This window comes from Beta vulgaris, chromosome 1 (genome assembly GCF_026745355.1).
Source record: "Beta vulgaris subsp. vulgaris cultivar EL10 chromosome 1, EL10.2, whole genome shotgun sequence".
NCBI lineage: Eukaryota > Viridiplantae > Streptophyta > Magnoliopsida > Caryophyllales > Amaranthaceae > Beta > Beta vulgaris.
In genome coordinates, this window is record NC_079202.1 from 35431933 (window position 1) to 35450479 (window position 18547).

The 18547-nt window shown below is 37.8% G+C and overlaps 1 protein-coding gene across 2 annotated transcripts; it reads left to right on the forward strand.

Moving 5' to 3' along the window:
* The first annotated feature begins 3689 nt into the window (after positions 1 to 3689).
* On the forward strand, positions 3690 to 18247 carry LOC104896145 (5'-3' exoribonuclease 3). 2 transcript variants are annotated; one of them, XM_010682851.3, is made up of 23 exons: positions 3690 to 4183; positions 5057 to 5159; positions 5249 to 5325; positions 5413 to 5604; positions 5712 to 5831; positions 5923 to 5985; positions 6107 to 6256; positions 6391 to 6555; positions 7084 to 7161; positions 7245 to 7331; positions 7672 to 7938; positions 8067 to 8162; positions 9298 to 9393; positions 11535 to 11605; positions 12025 to 12153; positions 12224 to 12300; positions 12862 to 12902; positions 12982 to 13056; positions 13164 to 13321; positions 14783 to 14899; positions 14984 to 15059; positions 17177 to 17337; positions 17447 to 18247. In XM_010682851.3, the coding sequence occupies exons 1-23, from the start codon at positions 3983 to 3985 to the stop codon at positions 18012 to 18014; spliced, it is 3168 nt and encodes a 1055-aa protein (XP_010681153.1). In that variant the 5' UTR covers positions 3690 to 3982; the 3' UTR covers positions 18015 to 18247. The 2 variants fall into 2 exon arrangements, with proteins under 2 accessions (XP_010681153.1, XP_010681159.1); XM_010682857.4 differs by having other exon boundaries at positions 3692 to 4183; positions 14795 to 14899.
* Positions 18248 to 18547: the final 300 nt, after the last annotated feature.

An 18547-nucleotide genomic window follows, 5' to 3' on the forward strand; every position in this document is an offset into this window, starting at 1 on the left:
AGGAGTTGTGTTCGGTGGTTTCAATTTCATTTTTAATTTTCAAAATCAAAATCAAAAATTAAGGAAGAAGAGAAATGAATTGAAGCAAATCTTTTGAGATTGTTTGCTTGAGTAATTTGGTGAGTAAAGTTCAGTATTTATAGGGGCGTTTTGGTCAGAAATCTAATGGTGGATGTGTGAGGTGTGAGGGCTATGGTTTAGCTTTTGAAAAATTTGCCCCTAATATCTAAAATGTGGACTGAAATTCAATTATTTACTGACAAAGCTGAATTTTTTTGTGTTGAAGATCTTGGTTCTTATGTGTTGTGAATCAGATGAATAAGAAGGGAGGAGAGGAAGGTGTTGAATATCTTGGTTCTTGTGTGCTGTGAATCAGACGAAGAAGAAGGGAGGGAGATGGTGAAGTGAAATCAGTTTTCACTCCCCCTTTCTTTTTTTGTTTCTTTTCTTTTGGCTAAAAGTCATATGGGTTATGGACTCGGTATTAGGGCCTCGGTGTGTTAAAAATGGAGGGACACATGTACAAAGATACCCATAACCAAAAGTAAAGAGTTTAATTAATTAGAAATAATAAAATAAATAATAAAACAAGTAAATGATTTATTTTAAACTTGTTAAATAAATCAAAACTAAATGAAATCATTATTTTAATAAACATAGATATCAAATAAAATCGCATTATCATAAAATAAATTTTGAGTGGAAATAATATTAAACCTTAATAAATAATAAAATAACTTCTGAAAATTCGTTGGTGATGAGCGACTCCCATAAATTGTGGATGCCTTCGAGAGGGTAGCGGGAGGTGGTTGTATGTAGGGGTGTTCATTTCAGATCGAGAAAAATGCGATTTGAATCTGATCAGAAAAAATTCGGATCGGAACGGATAGGGTATCCGAAATTTCGGATCAGAATGGTCGGATATCTGAAAACTAACAAATTGATATATTCAAAGGAAAAGTTCATAAAATAAGTTTCGGTTCGGATCACCAGATATTTCGAATATTCGACCTTGAAAATGGATATTTCGGACCGGATATCCAAAAAAATTCCGAAAATTTTTCGTGTTTCATATATCAAAAAATTGAAAATTTATGATCCGTATCCGATCCGATTTTTTTTGGATATCTGATTTGAAATACCCGTAAACTAAAAAATTGGATCGAATAGTCGAGAAATCGGGTTTGAATCGACCGGAGCACGGATCGGATCGACTAGATCGAGTATTTATGAACACCCCTAGTCTGCGACGAAGGTTGCTAGGCCAACTGTATAACGTTAGGGAAGGAAGAGGATAAGATGGTGGTTAGTGTGGGGGAGTGGTGGAGGAAGATACTGGATGAGGGTGTCAATTGGGAGGATGAGAAGTGAGATGTGGGTGGTTAATTTGATGATTTGATGCTTAATATTGATAATCTGATTATTTTTATTGAATATCTGAAATAATATATCCATATATTTATATCAGGTTTTCAATTCTTATCATATAATTTAAAATTCTAGCAAATAATTAAAAGTTCATTTCAACTAACGAACAAACTAGATCAGGTAATCAAACTTTCAAATTAGATATTCAAAGTTTAAGATCATATATTCAAAGTTTCCTATCAAATAATCAAATTTTTATATCACATATTCAATGTTTAAAATCAGATATTCAAAGTTCTTATCATATAATCAAACTTATACCCGTCTAACCATAAATTACGGCCAGATGAGTTTGACCCATCAATACCTTCTAAAAAAGCATCACATATGCGAATATTGCCAAACCCTCTATCATAGAAAAAAAATACTTCTTCTATTTCAATATAATTGACACACTTTCTCGGGCACGCTTGACAATGCATAACTCTAATTATTAATGTCTCTAATTTCTTAAATTATAAAAAGTTTATATTATGAAGATACATATATTGAGGCGAATTTAACAAAATCCCACATGATTATATTTTTGAAAAAATTAATGGGAACAATCCCAACTATGGGCGTTCCGCCATTTTCAATCCCACCTAAGGATTATCTATTTATGAGCGGTCCCAACTATGCATCATTTTTGCCGAAATTGGTGGCAGGTGACTGATTACCTGTTAAACAGGTTAAAAGTTTTTCTTTTAAATCTCTTAACTGAGTTTCTTTCTTCTTTTTTCTCTCTTCTATTTGCTTCCTCCCATGGCACCCCTCTGCCACCCTCCCCCTCCCACCTCTTTCCCAACCACCCAAAAAATCCCACCCCTCCTCACATGTCAACCATCCCCCTCCCACCCCCTCTCCAGCTACCCCGAAATACCCTCCCCTCTCCCCTGCCAACCCTTCCACCTCCCTCCCCAGCAACATTTGATCTTCTCCTTCTCTCAATTAATGTCATTCTCCCGAAAACAACAACAACTTCATTGTAATTTGCAGCTCAATTTTATCTCCTTTGATCATCTATTTTTCGAGAATTCCCATCAAAATTTCATCTGAATTTGATCGATTTTTGAAGTTCTAAGTTAGAAGAAGAAAATGTGGTGGTTTATGAGAACAAATTATAAGAGAAACTGACGAAGTGATGATTATCAATAAAATGGAGATTATCAGTGATACGACGCTGTGTTCTTCATCGCTGACAACTGATTGCTTTGTTTCATCTCATCGATTGAAGTTCATGACTTCTGTTGTTACTCGATACAGACTGATGCAACTTAAGGTTATTTTATGCAAGAGAAGAGAGAGAGAAGAATGTAGATAATAGATCGAATTCTAAGAAAATCAGCGTCAACGTCTCAATTTAATCATGTGTCAAGAAAATCACTCATCATAAATTGAATTTTGAATTATGCTTAGATAAACCAGAAATCAAAATCATCCGACGATAGTGTCTTTGCGCATCAAATCAGACCAAATCATAGAAGAATCATCCCGCAAATTTTCAATAAGTGAACGAATGTATGCAGAATTTGAACATCGACATCGAAATCAAAATTTACTCAACGTAGAAATAATTGCAAAACCCTAAAATAGTGAAGAATAGCAATCTGAAAAATCCAACACGAAGATATCAAATCAAAATAGGGAAGATGAAACCAAAGATAATGGTGGTCTCGGGGGTGGTTCGTCGGAGTGACGAAGATTTGGTTTGGGGTAGAGGTTCATCGACGCATGTAGGTGAGGAGAGAGAGGGGGTGCTGCGAGAAAGAGGGGTTTCATGGAAAGAGAGAGAGATGGAGGAGAGAGAGATGATCAGGGGGTTTATAACCACTATTAATGGTAGAGGAGGGGAGTTGGGTGGTGGTTTCTGCAGTGGAGAGAAAAAGTGTTGGTGGTGTTGGATGGTGGGGTGATGTGTTGGGTGGTGGAGTGATGTTGAATAGGTGGTGGTGAAAAAGAAAAAGAAAAAATTTTTTTTTACCTGTTGTAGTAGGTCATTAATCTGTTGGGATCAATTTCGGCAAAAATGATGCATAATTGAGACCGCTCAAAAGTAATTTTTTTTTTTGAGGTAGTCGAGACGAGAATCGTTCCTATTAATTTTTTCTATATTTTTCGTACAAAAATTAAATCGTAGCTAATTTTAAGAGAGAGGAACTATGTAATGGCGGCAAATTATTGACAAAAATTCAGTATCAAACGGATCAAAATATCGCATCTAACTCGAATCTAAAAAAAACTGCACGCACGGCACGACGGAGCCATCCATACAAGTAAAAAAGGTATCTGCTTCACGGCAAAGTAAAACACAATCCCTAAATCCCTAATCAGAAGCGCGCGAGAGGGTAAAATTGTCCAAATTCCAATTCACCCTTCTCTCTCTCCCCTTAACCTACATCGCCGTCGACGAAACCTTCTTTTCCCCTCTCTCTCTCCTTGGCTTCATTTCTGAACACAAACCGATTACTTTCATATTCAGAAATTAGGGTTTATTATTATCTTCTCTTTCTTCATCCTCTTCCAAATCTAGGGTTTACTTTCTTCTGCAGCTAAGTGAGGTTTTTTTACTGCAATGGGAGTACCGGCGTTTTATCGATGGTTGGCGGAGAAGTATCCGCTAATAGTGGTTGATGTTATTGAGGAAGAAGCAGTTGAAATTGATGGGATTAAAATTCCAGTTGACACCAGTAAACCTAATCCTAATCTCGAGTATGATAACCTTTATCTTGATATGAATGGGATTATTCATCCTTGCTTTCATCCTGAAGACCGGGTATGTTTTCTCCATTTTTGTTGTTTGAATTTTTTTATTTCGGATTTTGTATTGATGCCATTTTTGTTTTAATATTGTAGTATGGAGTATTACTTGCTTGAAGGTTGTAAATGAGGAAATTTGTTTTTTGAGGTGTTATGGATTCGCTTAATTACTCGTGGTGCTTTTGATTCCTGGGAAGGGATTAGTTATTTGTGCTAGAGAGCATTGTATAGCATGTAGGAGGATGTTGCCAGGAGGGTGGGGACCTGTTAGTCTTGTGGTTTTAGCCTGTTGATTTTATGATTCGTATATATATGTCGAATAATCGGAAATTAAGATGACGGGGACACTTCGGCTTAGACCGATATTGCTAATTATGTCCTACTAGTGATGTTGAGTTTATTATCTATAAGCATTTAGTTATTCTACATTTTATATTTAAGGCTCTCGCGTGCTCATTTGTGTTTGGGGTTGTCATTTGGGGATTGTATCAATGGAATAGAATTGTTTATTTGCCTTGTAGAGTCTAAATAAAGGTGTGTGTATCTTGCTTCTAGAGGTTAGTCTAGTATGAATACGTAGCAATTTGTTAATGGAGGATTAGCTCACTAAAGGACATGAGATGACAAAGAAATAGGGGTGCAGAGACAATCAAATTGTTTTTATATCTACAACCAATTGTTATAGGCTGTTTATTGACTTTATTGATAAGGCTAGAAGTTTTTAGTGCTGATATTTTGCGTTTTCTCGTATCCCTTTCTCTGCAGATCATTTTTTTATTTTCAAAGTCTTATTAGGGTTGGATATCTTTGCTGTGGTAAGATATCTTCTTTGCTTATGCTCATCTTCTAGTTTACTTATCATTTTTCATTTTCCCTTCATTTTTTGCAGCCTTCTCCAGCTACATTTGATGAGGTATTTCAGAATGTATTTGACTACATCGATAGGCTTTTTAATATGGTTCGTCCTAGAAAGCTGCTATACATGGCAATTGGTGGGTTTATGATCTTTTACGGATTATAGTTTATAAACATGGTGTTTTCTGCATTAGAATCACACTGACACCACTAGAACTGCTTTCAGATGGTGTTGCTCCTAGAGCCAAGATGAACCAGCAGCGTTCTAGGCGTTTCAGAGCTGCTAAAGATGCAGCAGATGCTGTATGTAATGCAAACACATGGCACTTCTGGTTCTTCATTATCTTTGAAATATTAACTTGCTTATTGTGTAATTATGGTTTCTTCTAGGCATCTGAAGAAGAACGATTACGGCAGGAATTTGAACAAGAGGGAAGAAAGCTTCCTCCTAAGGAGGAGTCACAAACTTTTGATTCCAATATTATTACTCCTGGAACAGAATTTATGGCTGTATTGTCAATTGCATTACAATATTATGTTCACCTGAGAATAAATAGCGACCCAGGGTGGAAATCCGTTAAGGTAGCAATTCTATAGTTGAGGCTTTTGCAATATTTTAGGCATTTGGTTGTTTGGGAGTTTGTGGTGGTTTTGCAGGAATTATAATTCTGTGGTTGATTTGTGCGAAGGTTATATTATCTGATGCAAATGTTCCTGGGGAAGGGGAGCACAAAATTATGTCATACATACGTCTTCAAAGGAATCTTCCTGGTTATGATCCAAATACACGCCATTGTCTTTATGGATTGGTACTATCCTTGAAGGCTTTTTTTATAGATGGAAATGTGCTTCTAGCATCCTTGATTGCAGCTAATGTGTCTTTTTAATGTTACTTGATAGGATGCGGATTTAATCATGTTGGCACTAGCTACCCATGAAGTTCATTTTTCAATCCTCAGAGAGGTTCTCTATTCTTTGCTGCTTCCTTTTTATTTTTGTAGAATAATTTAGGCTTTTTGTATTACGTGCTTTGGATTTGTGGTGCTTATTTCAAAATATAAAGGTTTTTTAATCTATGATGCAGGTTGTATTTGTTGCTGGACAGCAAGATAAGTGCTTCATATGTGGTCAAGTTGGCCACTTAGCAGCAACTTGTGAAGGCAAGGCAAAGAGGAAGGCTGGTGAATTTGATGAGAAAGGTGGTGATGCTGCTGTGGCCAAAAAACCTTTCCAGGTTTGCCATTTCTATATTGGTTAACGAGTTGCTCCCTCAAGAAGATAGATTAGCAGAACAATCTTTCTGCTCCTTGGTGATTCTTGACTTATTGGTTTTTTTTATTCTTTATAACTTGAAGATTCTTGTTGCAGTTCCTGAACGTGTGGACCCTCAGGGAATACCTGGAACATGAGTTGAGGATTCCCAACCCTCCTTTTAAGACTGATTTTGAGCGTATTGTAGATGATTTCATCTTCATCTGCTTTTTTGTCGGCAATGACTTTCTACCCCACATGCCCACCTTGGAAATTCGTGAGGTATGTACACAGTCTCTCCTGCTGCTGCAAACATGTGAATTATTAGTCAATAGGATTGCAATTTTGATTCAGCCAATATGGTAGGACGTGTAACTATATGTAGATTCCAAGCAGCAATAGTTCAGAGATTTTTGAGCGTATTAGCTGCCTATCAATTTTTGATTTTTCTGCAAAATGTAGTAGTGCAGAGATTCAATTTCATTTGTTGAGTTAGGGGGTGTGTGTTATTGTCTTTTGTTTCCAGTTTTCAGTTTTCATGATAACTAAAAACCAAAGTAAACATGAGTACATGATTAATATAAGTATGGCTATTTTAAAGCTCATAATACAACATATGTCATTTGAATTCTAAATATGAAAACCAAAATCTGAAAAAAATAGTAATACTGAACGAACCCTTAGTTATGACCTTTTGTCCTACTGGTTTGATTGATATGGGTCACTACTCACTTGTGGCTGACTGATACAAGAACACCAATGCAACCTTATATGTTGTCTCTTATTCCATATTTGTTTTTTCTCTGTCAGGGAGCAATTAACCTGCTGATAGCCGTGTATAAAAAGGAGTTTTGTGCAATAGGCGGGTATTTGACCGATGGAAGCAAGGTATCTAGTTGAGTGGTTGCTTTTGCAAGCAGGCTTGTCGAAAATGGTAGTTGTCTCTATTTTTACTCTCTTTGTATGTGCAGCCTGACCTAAGCAAGGTTGAGCAATTTATTCAAGCTGTTGGATCATATGAAGATCAGATCTTTCAGAAAAGGGGTCGATTACACCAGGTTAATTTGTTCTTTCCTTCTAATGAACGTAGGTTGGGTTAATGTGGTTGGTTGATCGATACCGTCAATACCATTATGCTGTTCAATATCTATTTCAGTTTCTGCCACCTCTCTCTTCACGTTGGGAGAATGGAAATAGGAGATCTGTTTACTCCAACAATCTGTGCCATTGTTGTTGCATTAAATATCTGAGCACTCTGATCTTGTATGTAGTTACTCTGAAGTGAGATAATGTTTGGTGTATCTTGTTAAAGGTGTTAGGCTTTTTAAGAATGTTTCAGGTGGGAAGCATGTAATTAGGTGTATATAGAGCTTCTTACATGCTTTCTTGATTGTTCAGCGGCAAGCAGATAGGATAAGACGAGAAAAAGGGCAGGCTAAAAGAGGAGATGATGCGCAACCTAAGTTCGAGCCTGAGTCCTTAGTTTCTGTTTCTCGATTTCATGGTTCTCGCCTGGCATCTGCCCCATCTCCTTCACCCTTTCAGAAGGATCCTAGTGGGAGTTCAGGAAGCGGACTGTCTAAGCCTCATAAAGTGGCACGTTTACCTTCGTCTGCGACAATTGGCGCTGCTATTGTTCAGGTTGAAAATAGTCTTGAAGAGGAAGTAAGTTTTCCTTCTCGGAAGAGGCACTTTCACATTATTCTGTCTTGAGGACAATATTATCCTCTTCTAGTTCTACGGATGATACTCTCTAGATTGCATAATTAACTGTGTCTTCTTTGTATTTTCAGGCTCATGAGAATAAAGAGGAGTTGAAAGCAAAGCTCAAAGTGTCCATCCGTGAGAAGTCAGATGCTTTTAACTCAGAGGATCGAGAAGAAGACAAGGTTTATACTGACTCTTTATTATTTTGTCTGAAAGATCTATGTTTTGGCTCTGGTACTGAGAAATATTCCTGTTGTGGTGGATAGATGTAACGTGAGGACTTATTGAAATGGATGGTTGAATGAAATTTGTGTAACTGGTATACTTGCTACTACTGCTTAAAGACTAATCAGATACTCACATAGAAGTATAGAACATACAAGTTATAGAAGCTTGATATTCTATTTGATAATTGTATTCCCTGTGAAATATGAAGCTGAAATCTGGGTAACAAATATAAGTTGTAGAGGCTTGATATTCTATTTGCCACTTTTCATGCTTTGTGCATCCTCCTGTTACTACAGAGGTCTGACAGGATCTCAGGGATCTGCCATGGCATGAGGCTGATCTTGGAGATACCATATTTTTGATTATGTGATTTAGCTCAATTCCAATTCACCCTATTGTGTTATCTTAGTTGCTAGTCAAAAAGCTGGTGGTTAATTAAAGAAAGTTAACTAAATGAGTGATTTGTAACGAGTCTTTTCTGATATTTTGTGTCTTGCCGAGTTATTCTGCAACTGAAGTGGGAACTGAGCTTTTTATTGGTTGAGTTTGTTGTATTCATTTTATAGATTCCAATTGAAGCTATCTATATGAAGCATGCAATTTTCTCAAGCTTGACCTTAAGATACATATATGATATAACGTTGTAGTTTTATTAGAAAAGGAGGGAGTTGTAATGTTTCGGCTACATATTAGATGACGTTATCTTCTCTCTTTATTTACTTCTGTTCCTCATAGCACTCTAAGCATGTCTGATAATCTATGTTACTCTGACACCTTCATTTACCTCAAAAATCATGTGTTATCGTGTCGTGTCGTGTCCGACACGATACTTCACTTGGATACTTCATTTTAAACTAAGAACTTGAATTTTTGTACAAAATAGCCGAGTTGGATACTTAGACACCTGTATCCGAGTAGACACTTAATTTGTGTCTAAGTAACATAGCTGATAATTAATTAGTGCTGAAAGTATGATGTAATTGCAACATGCTACTACCTATTGCTGATGCATTATTCTCATGTTTGAAGAATATATAACATTAGAATTGAAGCATATGGCCTATTTCATATCATCTCTTTTTCTATCAGATCAAATTAGGAGAGCCTGGGTGGAAGGAGAGATATTATGAAGAGAAGTTCTCTGCAAAATCTTTGGAGGAAATGGAGAGCATTCGGAAGGATGTTGTAAGTTGCATTCTCTGGGACACCGGTTGCTTTCTATAAATTCTTGTTTTCTTACTGTGCATACTTTAGCTATGCTCTATCGATTATGTTTATGCATTTGATATATCCTGCTGGTTGTCACGAAGCTGTTATTCTTTTGCACTTGTATTGGCTTTCTTTTTCTTCTTACATGCGGGGTTTATGGGATGTCGAACCAAGTAAATGTTGCACTATGGCAGCAATTACTTCACTTGAAAACTTTGATTCATTTATTTTTTCTACTATTTGGCTGATTTTTAGAGTCAGACTGGTAGCTTAAATGAGCTTTGAGTGCACTTGTCCTGTAATGATGTCCCCCGTACTAAGTTACGGCTTCATCGTGACTAAAGGTTTCACTGAAAAGCTAGAGTGCTGATACTACCAAGTACCATTGCTTTGTACAAGTTACTCGTCACAGTTCAAACAAAAAGGTGGATTTTCCGTAATGGAATTGATGTTTGTGGTTCGCTTCAGAGCCTATTCGATGAAGAAAGAGAGAGGCATGTGATGAGAAAAGAGATAAAAAGAGGGACTCATGTGATGAGGAGAGAGATAAAGAGATGTCACATGCAAAAAGAAGTGAAATTTCTAGGGAAAGGTGTTATGATCAAAAGAGAATAGAGGAAGTGCTTTTTAGGATTTTGTTATTGTGTGTAGAGATAAGAGGTTCGTTCTAAACTGAATTTTATTTTATCAATGATCTAATTATGAATTATAATGGATTTTGTGGTGTTATTTTAACCTTCTTTCCAATTAAAAGTAAATACCCATTAAAGAACGAACTTCACATAATTGACTGACCTTATTTTAATAAATATGATGGCTAGATGCGAAAAATTGAGCAACTAACTAGCTGTAGAATTATCAGGGAGGGAGGAAGAGAGAGAGAATTATCAGGGAGGGAGGGAGGGAGGGAGAGAGAGAGAATTATCAGGGAGGGGGAGAGGGCGAGGGGGAGAGAAAGGGAGGAGAGGGGGAGGGAGAGAGGGAGGGGGGCTAGGGGGAGGGAGAGAGAAAATTAGGGGGTGGGAGAGAAAATGGCCAGGAGGGAGAGGGATAGATGGCCAGGAGGAGTAGAGAGAGGAGAGAGAGAGGTGACCAGGAGGGTGTGATGACGGGAGTATTTATCAGGGAGGGCAGATATATATATATATAGATAGAGATAGAGATAGAGATAGAGATAGAGAGAGAGAGAGAGGATGGTCTGATGACCAGTGTTGACCTAGTTTGAATATTATGTGGCATGTGGAACGAGAAAGAGAGAGAGAGAAGGTGAGAGAAAAGTGTGATGGCGAGGATGGCTTTCTTGCGTTTCTTGCTTTTGGAACGGCAAAACCTTTGGCTCCTAGCTGTTTCCGTGCTTTGTAGTGTATGTATATATATATATACATACTATGAAGCACGGGCATCATGCCTTCTTTGGACCAAATTGCAGACCGGAAACGGGTGCGGCTCGAGTAAGGGACGGGTACTGCCCAAAAACCTCCACAAAACAAACCTGGGATGGTGGGGACGACGGGCTCAGATGGGTACGCCTTGGGTGAAAATGGGGACATCTTTTTGACAAGTTTGGAGTCTTCAAGATATTCCCAGGCATGTTTTCTCCTTTTCATGTTCTTCACCTCCATTCTTCTCCCTTCATCTTTTTCTATTTCTCCTAGGACACCTTCAGCCACTGCTTCCTTACCCCCTTTTTGACCTCTGTTTTCTTTAATTCTGATTTTCATTTTCTCTCTCTAATCTTTTGCTTTTTTACTGTTTTTAGTTTCAGTTTCTTTTTGGCAACATATCGACATTGTTTGCCACTTTTTGACAGCTAAGGTAGAGGTAAGGGGGCACGCATATGAGTGCGCCAGATGGGGAAGGAGAGGGAGTGTGGGAAGGGGATGAGCTCTTTGTTGGGGGCTGATGCTGTAATTTTATGTCACTACAGTGGCATCTTAATAAATATGTGTATGTTCACCGAGACTGAAGACTGCTGTCTTGTTCCCAGTGGTCTGAAGTAACTGTAACATTCTTCAAAAAGTAACAATGTCGCTTGGTGATCTGGGGAAGTCCTTTCTGTACATGTATTGCTTTACTTCTGTGTATTTAAACCACAATACTAATAGTTATCATTTCAGGTCTTGAAGTACACAGAAGGCTTGTGCTGGGTTATGCATTACTATTACGAAGGTGTCTGCTCATGGCAGTGGTGAGTTTCTTTGATCCTTTTTCCTGTCTTTTGATTCTTAGTTTAATATATATATAGGTGCCATCTATATCTAGTACACAGATCCCACTTGACTAGATACTTGTTCTTGGGCCTTGGCAAAAAATTGTGTCATCTTTAAATGAATAATGACAGGGAAATTTCTTTCCCTTGATTAACTTACTTTTTCCTTGATAATAAATGCTGCGGTAGATATGAGCATTTTTATTGGAGAGGTGAGATCATATTAATCTTGATCTATATGACTGTCCATAACTGTCTAGCTCTTGTTACTTGTTTTTTGGTGCATGGATTGTCAATATTGGGGCGGGTAGCTACCTCTAATGGAAGCTTAGGGTTTTATAACATTATGTTCAATCATATTCTTTAGTTACCTCTTCTCATCCTTACTGTTTTTGCAGGTTCTATCCATATCATTATGCCCCTTTTGCTTCTGATATCAATAATATCGCACACTTAGATATCAATTTTGAGCTAGGCTCTCCTTTCAAACCATTTGATCAGCTTATGGGAGTCTTTCCAGCTGCAAGGTTGTGCTTTCTACTGTTTTTCTCTATCGTGGTTTCTGAGTATAGGTTCTAATGATATGATCACTTGCAGTTCTCATGCACTTCCAGAGCATTACAGGAAATTGATGTATGATCCTGCTTCCCCCATTATTGATTTTTACCCGATAGGTATGTATCTAATGAAGAATGGAGTGAACATCTGTCAACAAATCCAAATAAATTTTTTTAGCTGCTTTTTAAAATGTCAGAAGAGTAACAATTTTTGTGTTTGTATTATCGAGATGTTAATTATCAATTTTTACTGGAGACTAGGTGCCACACTCCCTGCGTGGGGTGGCCTCTTGCCAGCCCTTGGTCGGCCATAGACCAAGGGGGAAGGGATCTAAATTATGAATTATGACTTGTGAGTATGAAATGGCCTGTATAATGGGGCTTAAATCATATGTAGGACACCAAATCTTAAGGATGGTAGGGTGAACCTTCTTTAGTTGTAGTGGTGGATGGAGTGTTTCTTTTCTTTTGTAATTTTTAGGGTTAAGAGTCTTAGAGAAATGTAAGTTTGATGTTTTCTTGTGGAATTATTAACTCTTCAGTATTAGTATTAGATCCACTGATGACTGACAAAGAGGGTGTAGCAGCAACTGTGATTCTGCCTATGGAATCTATTAAATTTATTTTTATTTTTTTGAGAAATTGGTTTACGGAACTTCCTTTTGCTGTGTTATCCAGATTTTGAAGTGGACATGAATGGGAAGCGCTTCGCTTGGCAGGTATCTCTTAGTGCCTTGGCTACCTTCCACTATGCAAATGTATCTTCATAATGACATACTTTGTGTGGGAATGTCACAGGGCATCGCAAAATTGCCATTTATTGACGAAGGTCGCCTTCTTTCAGAAATTAGAAAAGTTGAACATACATTAACGGTAAGCATTATAGAGTGACTTTCATACCTGGTGTGTTTCCGATCTCATGTTGATGGTTATTCTTGTCCATGCATACTTATCATGATGATCTGCTGTGTTCATATTAGGCAGAAGAAAAGAGAAGGAACAGTATATTGTCTGACATGCTGTTTGTCGCAGTATCTCATCCTTTGTCCCCTTACATCTTTTCTCTTGATGACCGTTGCAAGCAAATGAATGAGGAGCAACGAGCACTAGTTAAAGAAAAACTTGATCCTAAGGCCAGGTATGTGAGGGATTATTGACACTGATCAAGTATCAAAAAGAACCTTGTGTGCTTTGGTGCCTGGTATTAAAGGATTTTGATCGGTTTTATATTTAATATTAAACTTTGATGTTTCGGTGCACTTGTGATATGTAATGATACATTCTTATTCTGTTTCAAATCTCGTGCTGTACATTGTTGCCAGCAAGTTTCTGTTTGTACACATTGCATGTGTGCTTTGTTACCTGATATTAAAGGGTTTGGCTCTGTTCTATATTTAATATCGAGCTTTAATGTTTGGGACTTTGGGTGCACTCATGATACTGTGACAGTGATAATACAGTCTTGTTTTGTTTCAGTCTCGTGCTGTACATTGTTGCCAACAAGTTTTTGTTTGATGTACAATGTGCATAATAGTCCATGTTAAATTAACCTTGCCAAACCCATGTCATGCCAATCTCATATAGGGCTGAGCAAAACTATCTGAAAATCCAGATATCCGATAATCTGATCTCTGGATCGGTTTCAGTTATTTGAATACCTGATTGGAGAAATATTTAGGTTGGATATCCGATTTGAAATTTTGGATATCGAGACCACATTGGATATTGTTTTCTAATTTGATGATTTGATATTCAATATCCAGTCTAATAGTTTTTTCATCAAAAATAGTGTTATTTATTTAAATATGAAAAAAGTATTGGATATCGGATATGCTCTATTTCCCATTTGAAAATTTCATATATCGAAGATCCAAAATTTACAGACCGGTTAGATATTGGCGATTTCAGATATTGGATAGACAATCGGAAATCAGTTTCAGATTGGATATCCATTTTATGCTCACCTATGTGGCACAGGTACTTCACTTGATAGCCGTCCCCAATACCTTTTATGTCCCTGTACCAGGGACGATACCGGTACTTCTGTAAATTACATGCCGTACCTGTTGTATTATAATTTTTAGATTTGTCTTTTCCGTCACTGTACCTGTTTAATCCTTCTACCTGCTCGGTGCAACCTTGGTGCTATGTTTATTCATATCCATATCAATTATGGGTGTGATATTGAATTATAATAGTAAGGAACCTAAGAGAAACTAAATGTATCCATTTTCGGTCACCGTATTTGGGTCTAACATTTTGAGTTTAGGAACCTTAGCCTCCAGGAATGAGGCCCAAACAACCCGAAAAATTGTTTTTTTTTTTCCATCAGCAGTTCTCTTTTTTTGGTGGTAGTGGTGAGGGGGGATAGTTTTTGGGACATAGTCCAGGCATTACTCTGCAGTTTTATTATAGTCTTGAATTTCATCAAGCTTTTAAGCAATGTGGTGGATGTGACAAGTTTAAGCTCAAGTTCTTGAGTTTGGGACCTTTTATTCATGTCCTATGCCTCTATTCTGCTGCTTAAATTAAATGTAACTTGTATTTGTGCTTTCAATGAGGTTTGAGATGAATTTATGCATTTCCTGATGTTATTTAGGTCTGCTTGCAGTGGGGGGATGAATGGTTACATTAGCCTTTGTGCTGGAGACCCTTGTCCTCCTATTTTCAGGTCCCCGGTTGGTGGTTTGGAAGATATTGTAGACAATCAAGTCATGTAAGACGAAGACTCCTTCTGTATATCTGTTTATCTGTGACCTTGCTGTCTCTTCAGTAATCCTATGTCATGGTTTCCATGCAGATGTGCAATATTCAAACTCCCAGACTACCACAAGCACATATCCCGGCCACCTCCAGGGGTGAAATTCCCAGAAAAGGTAGAAGCAGGCATTGCAACTTGCTGTTTTCATTTGAATGTACTTTGCTATTGGTGCTGCTGCATTTGCTTCAGTACAGTGCTCCCTCGTAAATTAATCTTCACACTTGTCATTTTGGGGAGTCCGAAAATCTTATCCACAGATAATCTTTCCGTTTTTCTCTTGATATTGTTTTTTCTCTTTCCCAACACTTCAAATGACTTCTTTTCTTCTTGTATCACTTTCAAATGTTTATATTTCTTGTTGTGGAGTCTATCAATCCCAAGTTTGAAGATGAATTTGCGATGGAGTGGGTCTTTTTGGGTATGTTGTGAATGCTGTTGAACCTCTTTAACATATGTTAATTTGCATAGTTATGCTATGCATTGCTATATCTCACATTTTGGAGAGGAAAAGCCTTGTGTGCTTGTGATGATCAAATAATGCTTTGCTTTCGTACTGACTCTCAGAATTTACTTTAACAAGATACTAGTAATCCTTCTGAAAAATAACACGAGAAATTAGATTCTTATTCTGGGATATACAGAAGTGGGTATTGGGACATTTTTATGCGGGCTAAAAGAATGATACGTGGTTGTTTTGGGGCTGCACAGTACTCTAGGTGTCACAATTCCATCTCAGGTCTTTCAGTACTGTTTTTATTCTAGGGGCCTCCAAATAGCGTGGTTTGGGACATCTTTCATCTGTAACTACCGGGTGCAGCTCTGTAGTAATTGGTGATGTATCTTCGCAATTAATTTGAAATATTCTTTTGCTACTTGGCATACATCTGAGTTAATCCAGAAGCTACACTGCTCAGTTCATATGTGATGACGGAACACAAATGTAGGTTGCTCATAGATCAATATCCTTTCTTTCCTACTTTTGGTTCCTACACTGCTCAGTTCATATGTGATGACGGAACACAAATGTAGGTTGCTCATAGATCAATATCCTTTCTTTCCTACTTTTGGTTGTCTTTTGGCCCTGAATAACTCGTGTAAATCAGTACTATAGTAACTTCAGGTGTGTTAAGTCCCCGAAATGCTGTTTCAGTAGGCATTTCCATATCTAAGGCACTGTGACTACCTTAAAGCACCATTTCCTTTGTATAATCACTTTCATTGTCTCCTAGATATCAGAATGAATCAACGGGGGTAATGTTAAGTGTTAGTGAAATACAATGCTTTTGTTTCTTTACGTGAAGGGGAGTATTCGCCGGAGATGGGTTCGAATATGAAGAAGAGTTCTTCTAAGTTTCAATAAAACAGATGATTGTGATATTTGGTGACAATAGGCTCAGAGGCTTAATGAGTAACTTACAACTATTGTACATTTGTGTATATAGTGAGTTGAGTAGAGTCAGCTACAATTTGCAAATAAGCTGTCCTAATATCTTCATGTTGAATGTCTGTTTTGTAATCATGAATTTCGTGATTGTTCTTCCATTTTTATTTGTTTCTTTGATGCACTAGGGCTATCCTAGATTTGAAGGTCCAACCAACACATAGTCAATGCAGTCATTTTCCAGAATAAAGTTTGTTTTCACTGGTCCATTGCTGTGTGGTTAGCTAATCTGCAGCATAGTGTACTGCACAATTTGGGCTTAATAGATTGCTTGAAAGCTACTGCCTCTGTTTTATCATGCTTTTTATACTTCTTTGATGTGAATGTTATAAATTATTTTTCACTCTTTTGTTTTAAAAAATCTGTTTCATCTCTGAAAAATGTAAGAAGGCAGAAATCTCAATGGACGCTTTATTTCTCTCTTCCTAAAAATGACACAGGCCCGATTTTTGTCAAAATTGAAATGCCATAGCCAAACTATTTTGGTTTGCTTAACCCTATTGTTTTATTTTGCCATCTGCTGCTTGTAGCTTGTAGTCTGCATCTTTTCCATAATGGCTGCTGATCTTTGCACGTCTCATATACTGTTCATTTCCTCCCTTAATTGTACTTTGGTGGTCTCATCTAGAGATTTCGTTTTTCTTGAGAAAGCAGCAGAAGTTTCCTTGTACATTAAATAAATATGCTATCAAAAGCAAGGCAGTTGCTCAAGGATCCTTGCTCTGTTCACTGCTATTTGTTTGCTGCTGATTTTTTTTTTCTTTCCCTTCCTCACATAACTTATATGACAGATTGTTTCAATGGGAGATTTGAAACAACCTGTGTTATGGCATGAGGATAATGGAAGGAGGAATATGGATAATGGACGGAGGCATATGGACAACGGACGGAGGCATATGGATAACGGACAAAGGCATATGGGTAACGGAAGGCATTATGAAAGTAGTGGAAGGTAATACTTTTCAATCTCTGCATATAATCTTGTCATAGGCAGATGAATAAATTTGGATCAAATAAAAATTATTTATATATATTTATATATCCTTGTCTGATTTGTCCAGGCCAAATCTCACTAAAGGCATATCTGGTCACCAGCTTGGAGAGGCAGCACATCGGCTGGTTATTAATAGCCTACCAATGAGGGCAGATCAGAATAGACAATTTGGTCATGATTACAATGGGGTGATGCCACCGCTTAGAGCTCTTTACTTGGGCGGTGGACACCAACAACCTCCTGCCATGGCACAAATGCATCATAGTCAGCCATACAGTTCACCCGCTTCCCACCATCAGTATGGTAGGCCCAATTCTCATAATCAAAGAGGTACTCTCTCAGATCCTGCTCAGGGATACTATCCCACTGGGCCTCATCATAATGGGGCACAGTACCCTCCTGCTGGGCCTGTAGCCCCTGTTGTACCTGGAGCATACCATCATCAGGTTGGTTATAATGGCCACCAGAGGGGCCAAAGTTATGGAGTTGGTGGATATAATCAGTGGGGCGGACGCCCGCAGTCCCACAATGCTGCTAGAGGAGGACGTGGTAATAGGTCCCAACAAAGGGGGAATCAATTCTCGACGCTTAATAGAGGTTCAAATCGTGAGCCACCATATAGTCGTGGCCGGTAGTATAATTGCTAGAGCTTGAGCTTAACATGGCTCAGAATTTCAGATAGATGAGCTGTAACATATATGCAGTGTCAGATGGTAGAATTCTGTAGCATTCTTTTAGTTTCGTATTACTGTATTTTTTAGAAGGTTTAATATAAGGCCTGTTCTTTCATCAAAGTTGTATTTGTTTATTGTTGTACGATATCATAACCACATGTTGACAATGATATAGCAGAAGTATTTGTTTTCAATGGTGCTTGATTGTTTTTTTGGGGGGGGGGGGGGTGGTGGTGGTTGCTGTGACATTATGTGACTCCAATAGTGAGTTTCCCACGTGGGAGGGGGGGAAGAGACTTCGATCCCCAGTCTAGAGGCTGGAAGGTCGGGGGCAAATCCGATCCAGCCCACCTCATTTCTTTTCATGATGCTGTAACCAGGAGTTATCTCGAGTCTTGACTATTTTACTACTTCCGTTTCAATTTAGTTGTGACATTTTTAAAATTACGGACTCCTAAGTAATTTTTAAAGAGGAGAGAGATAGAGAAAGAAAA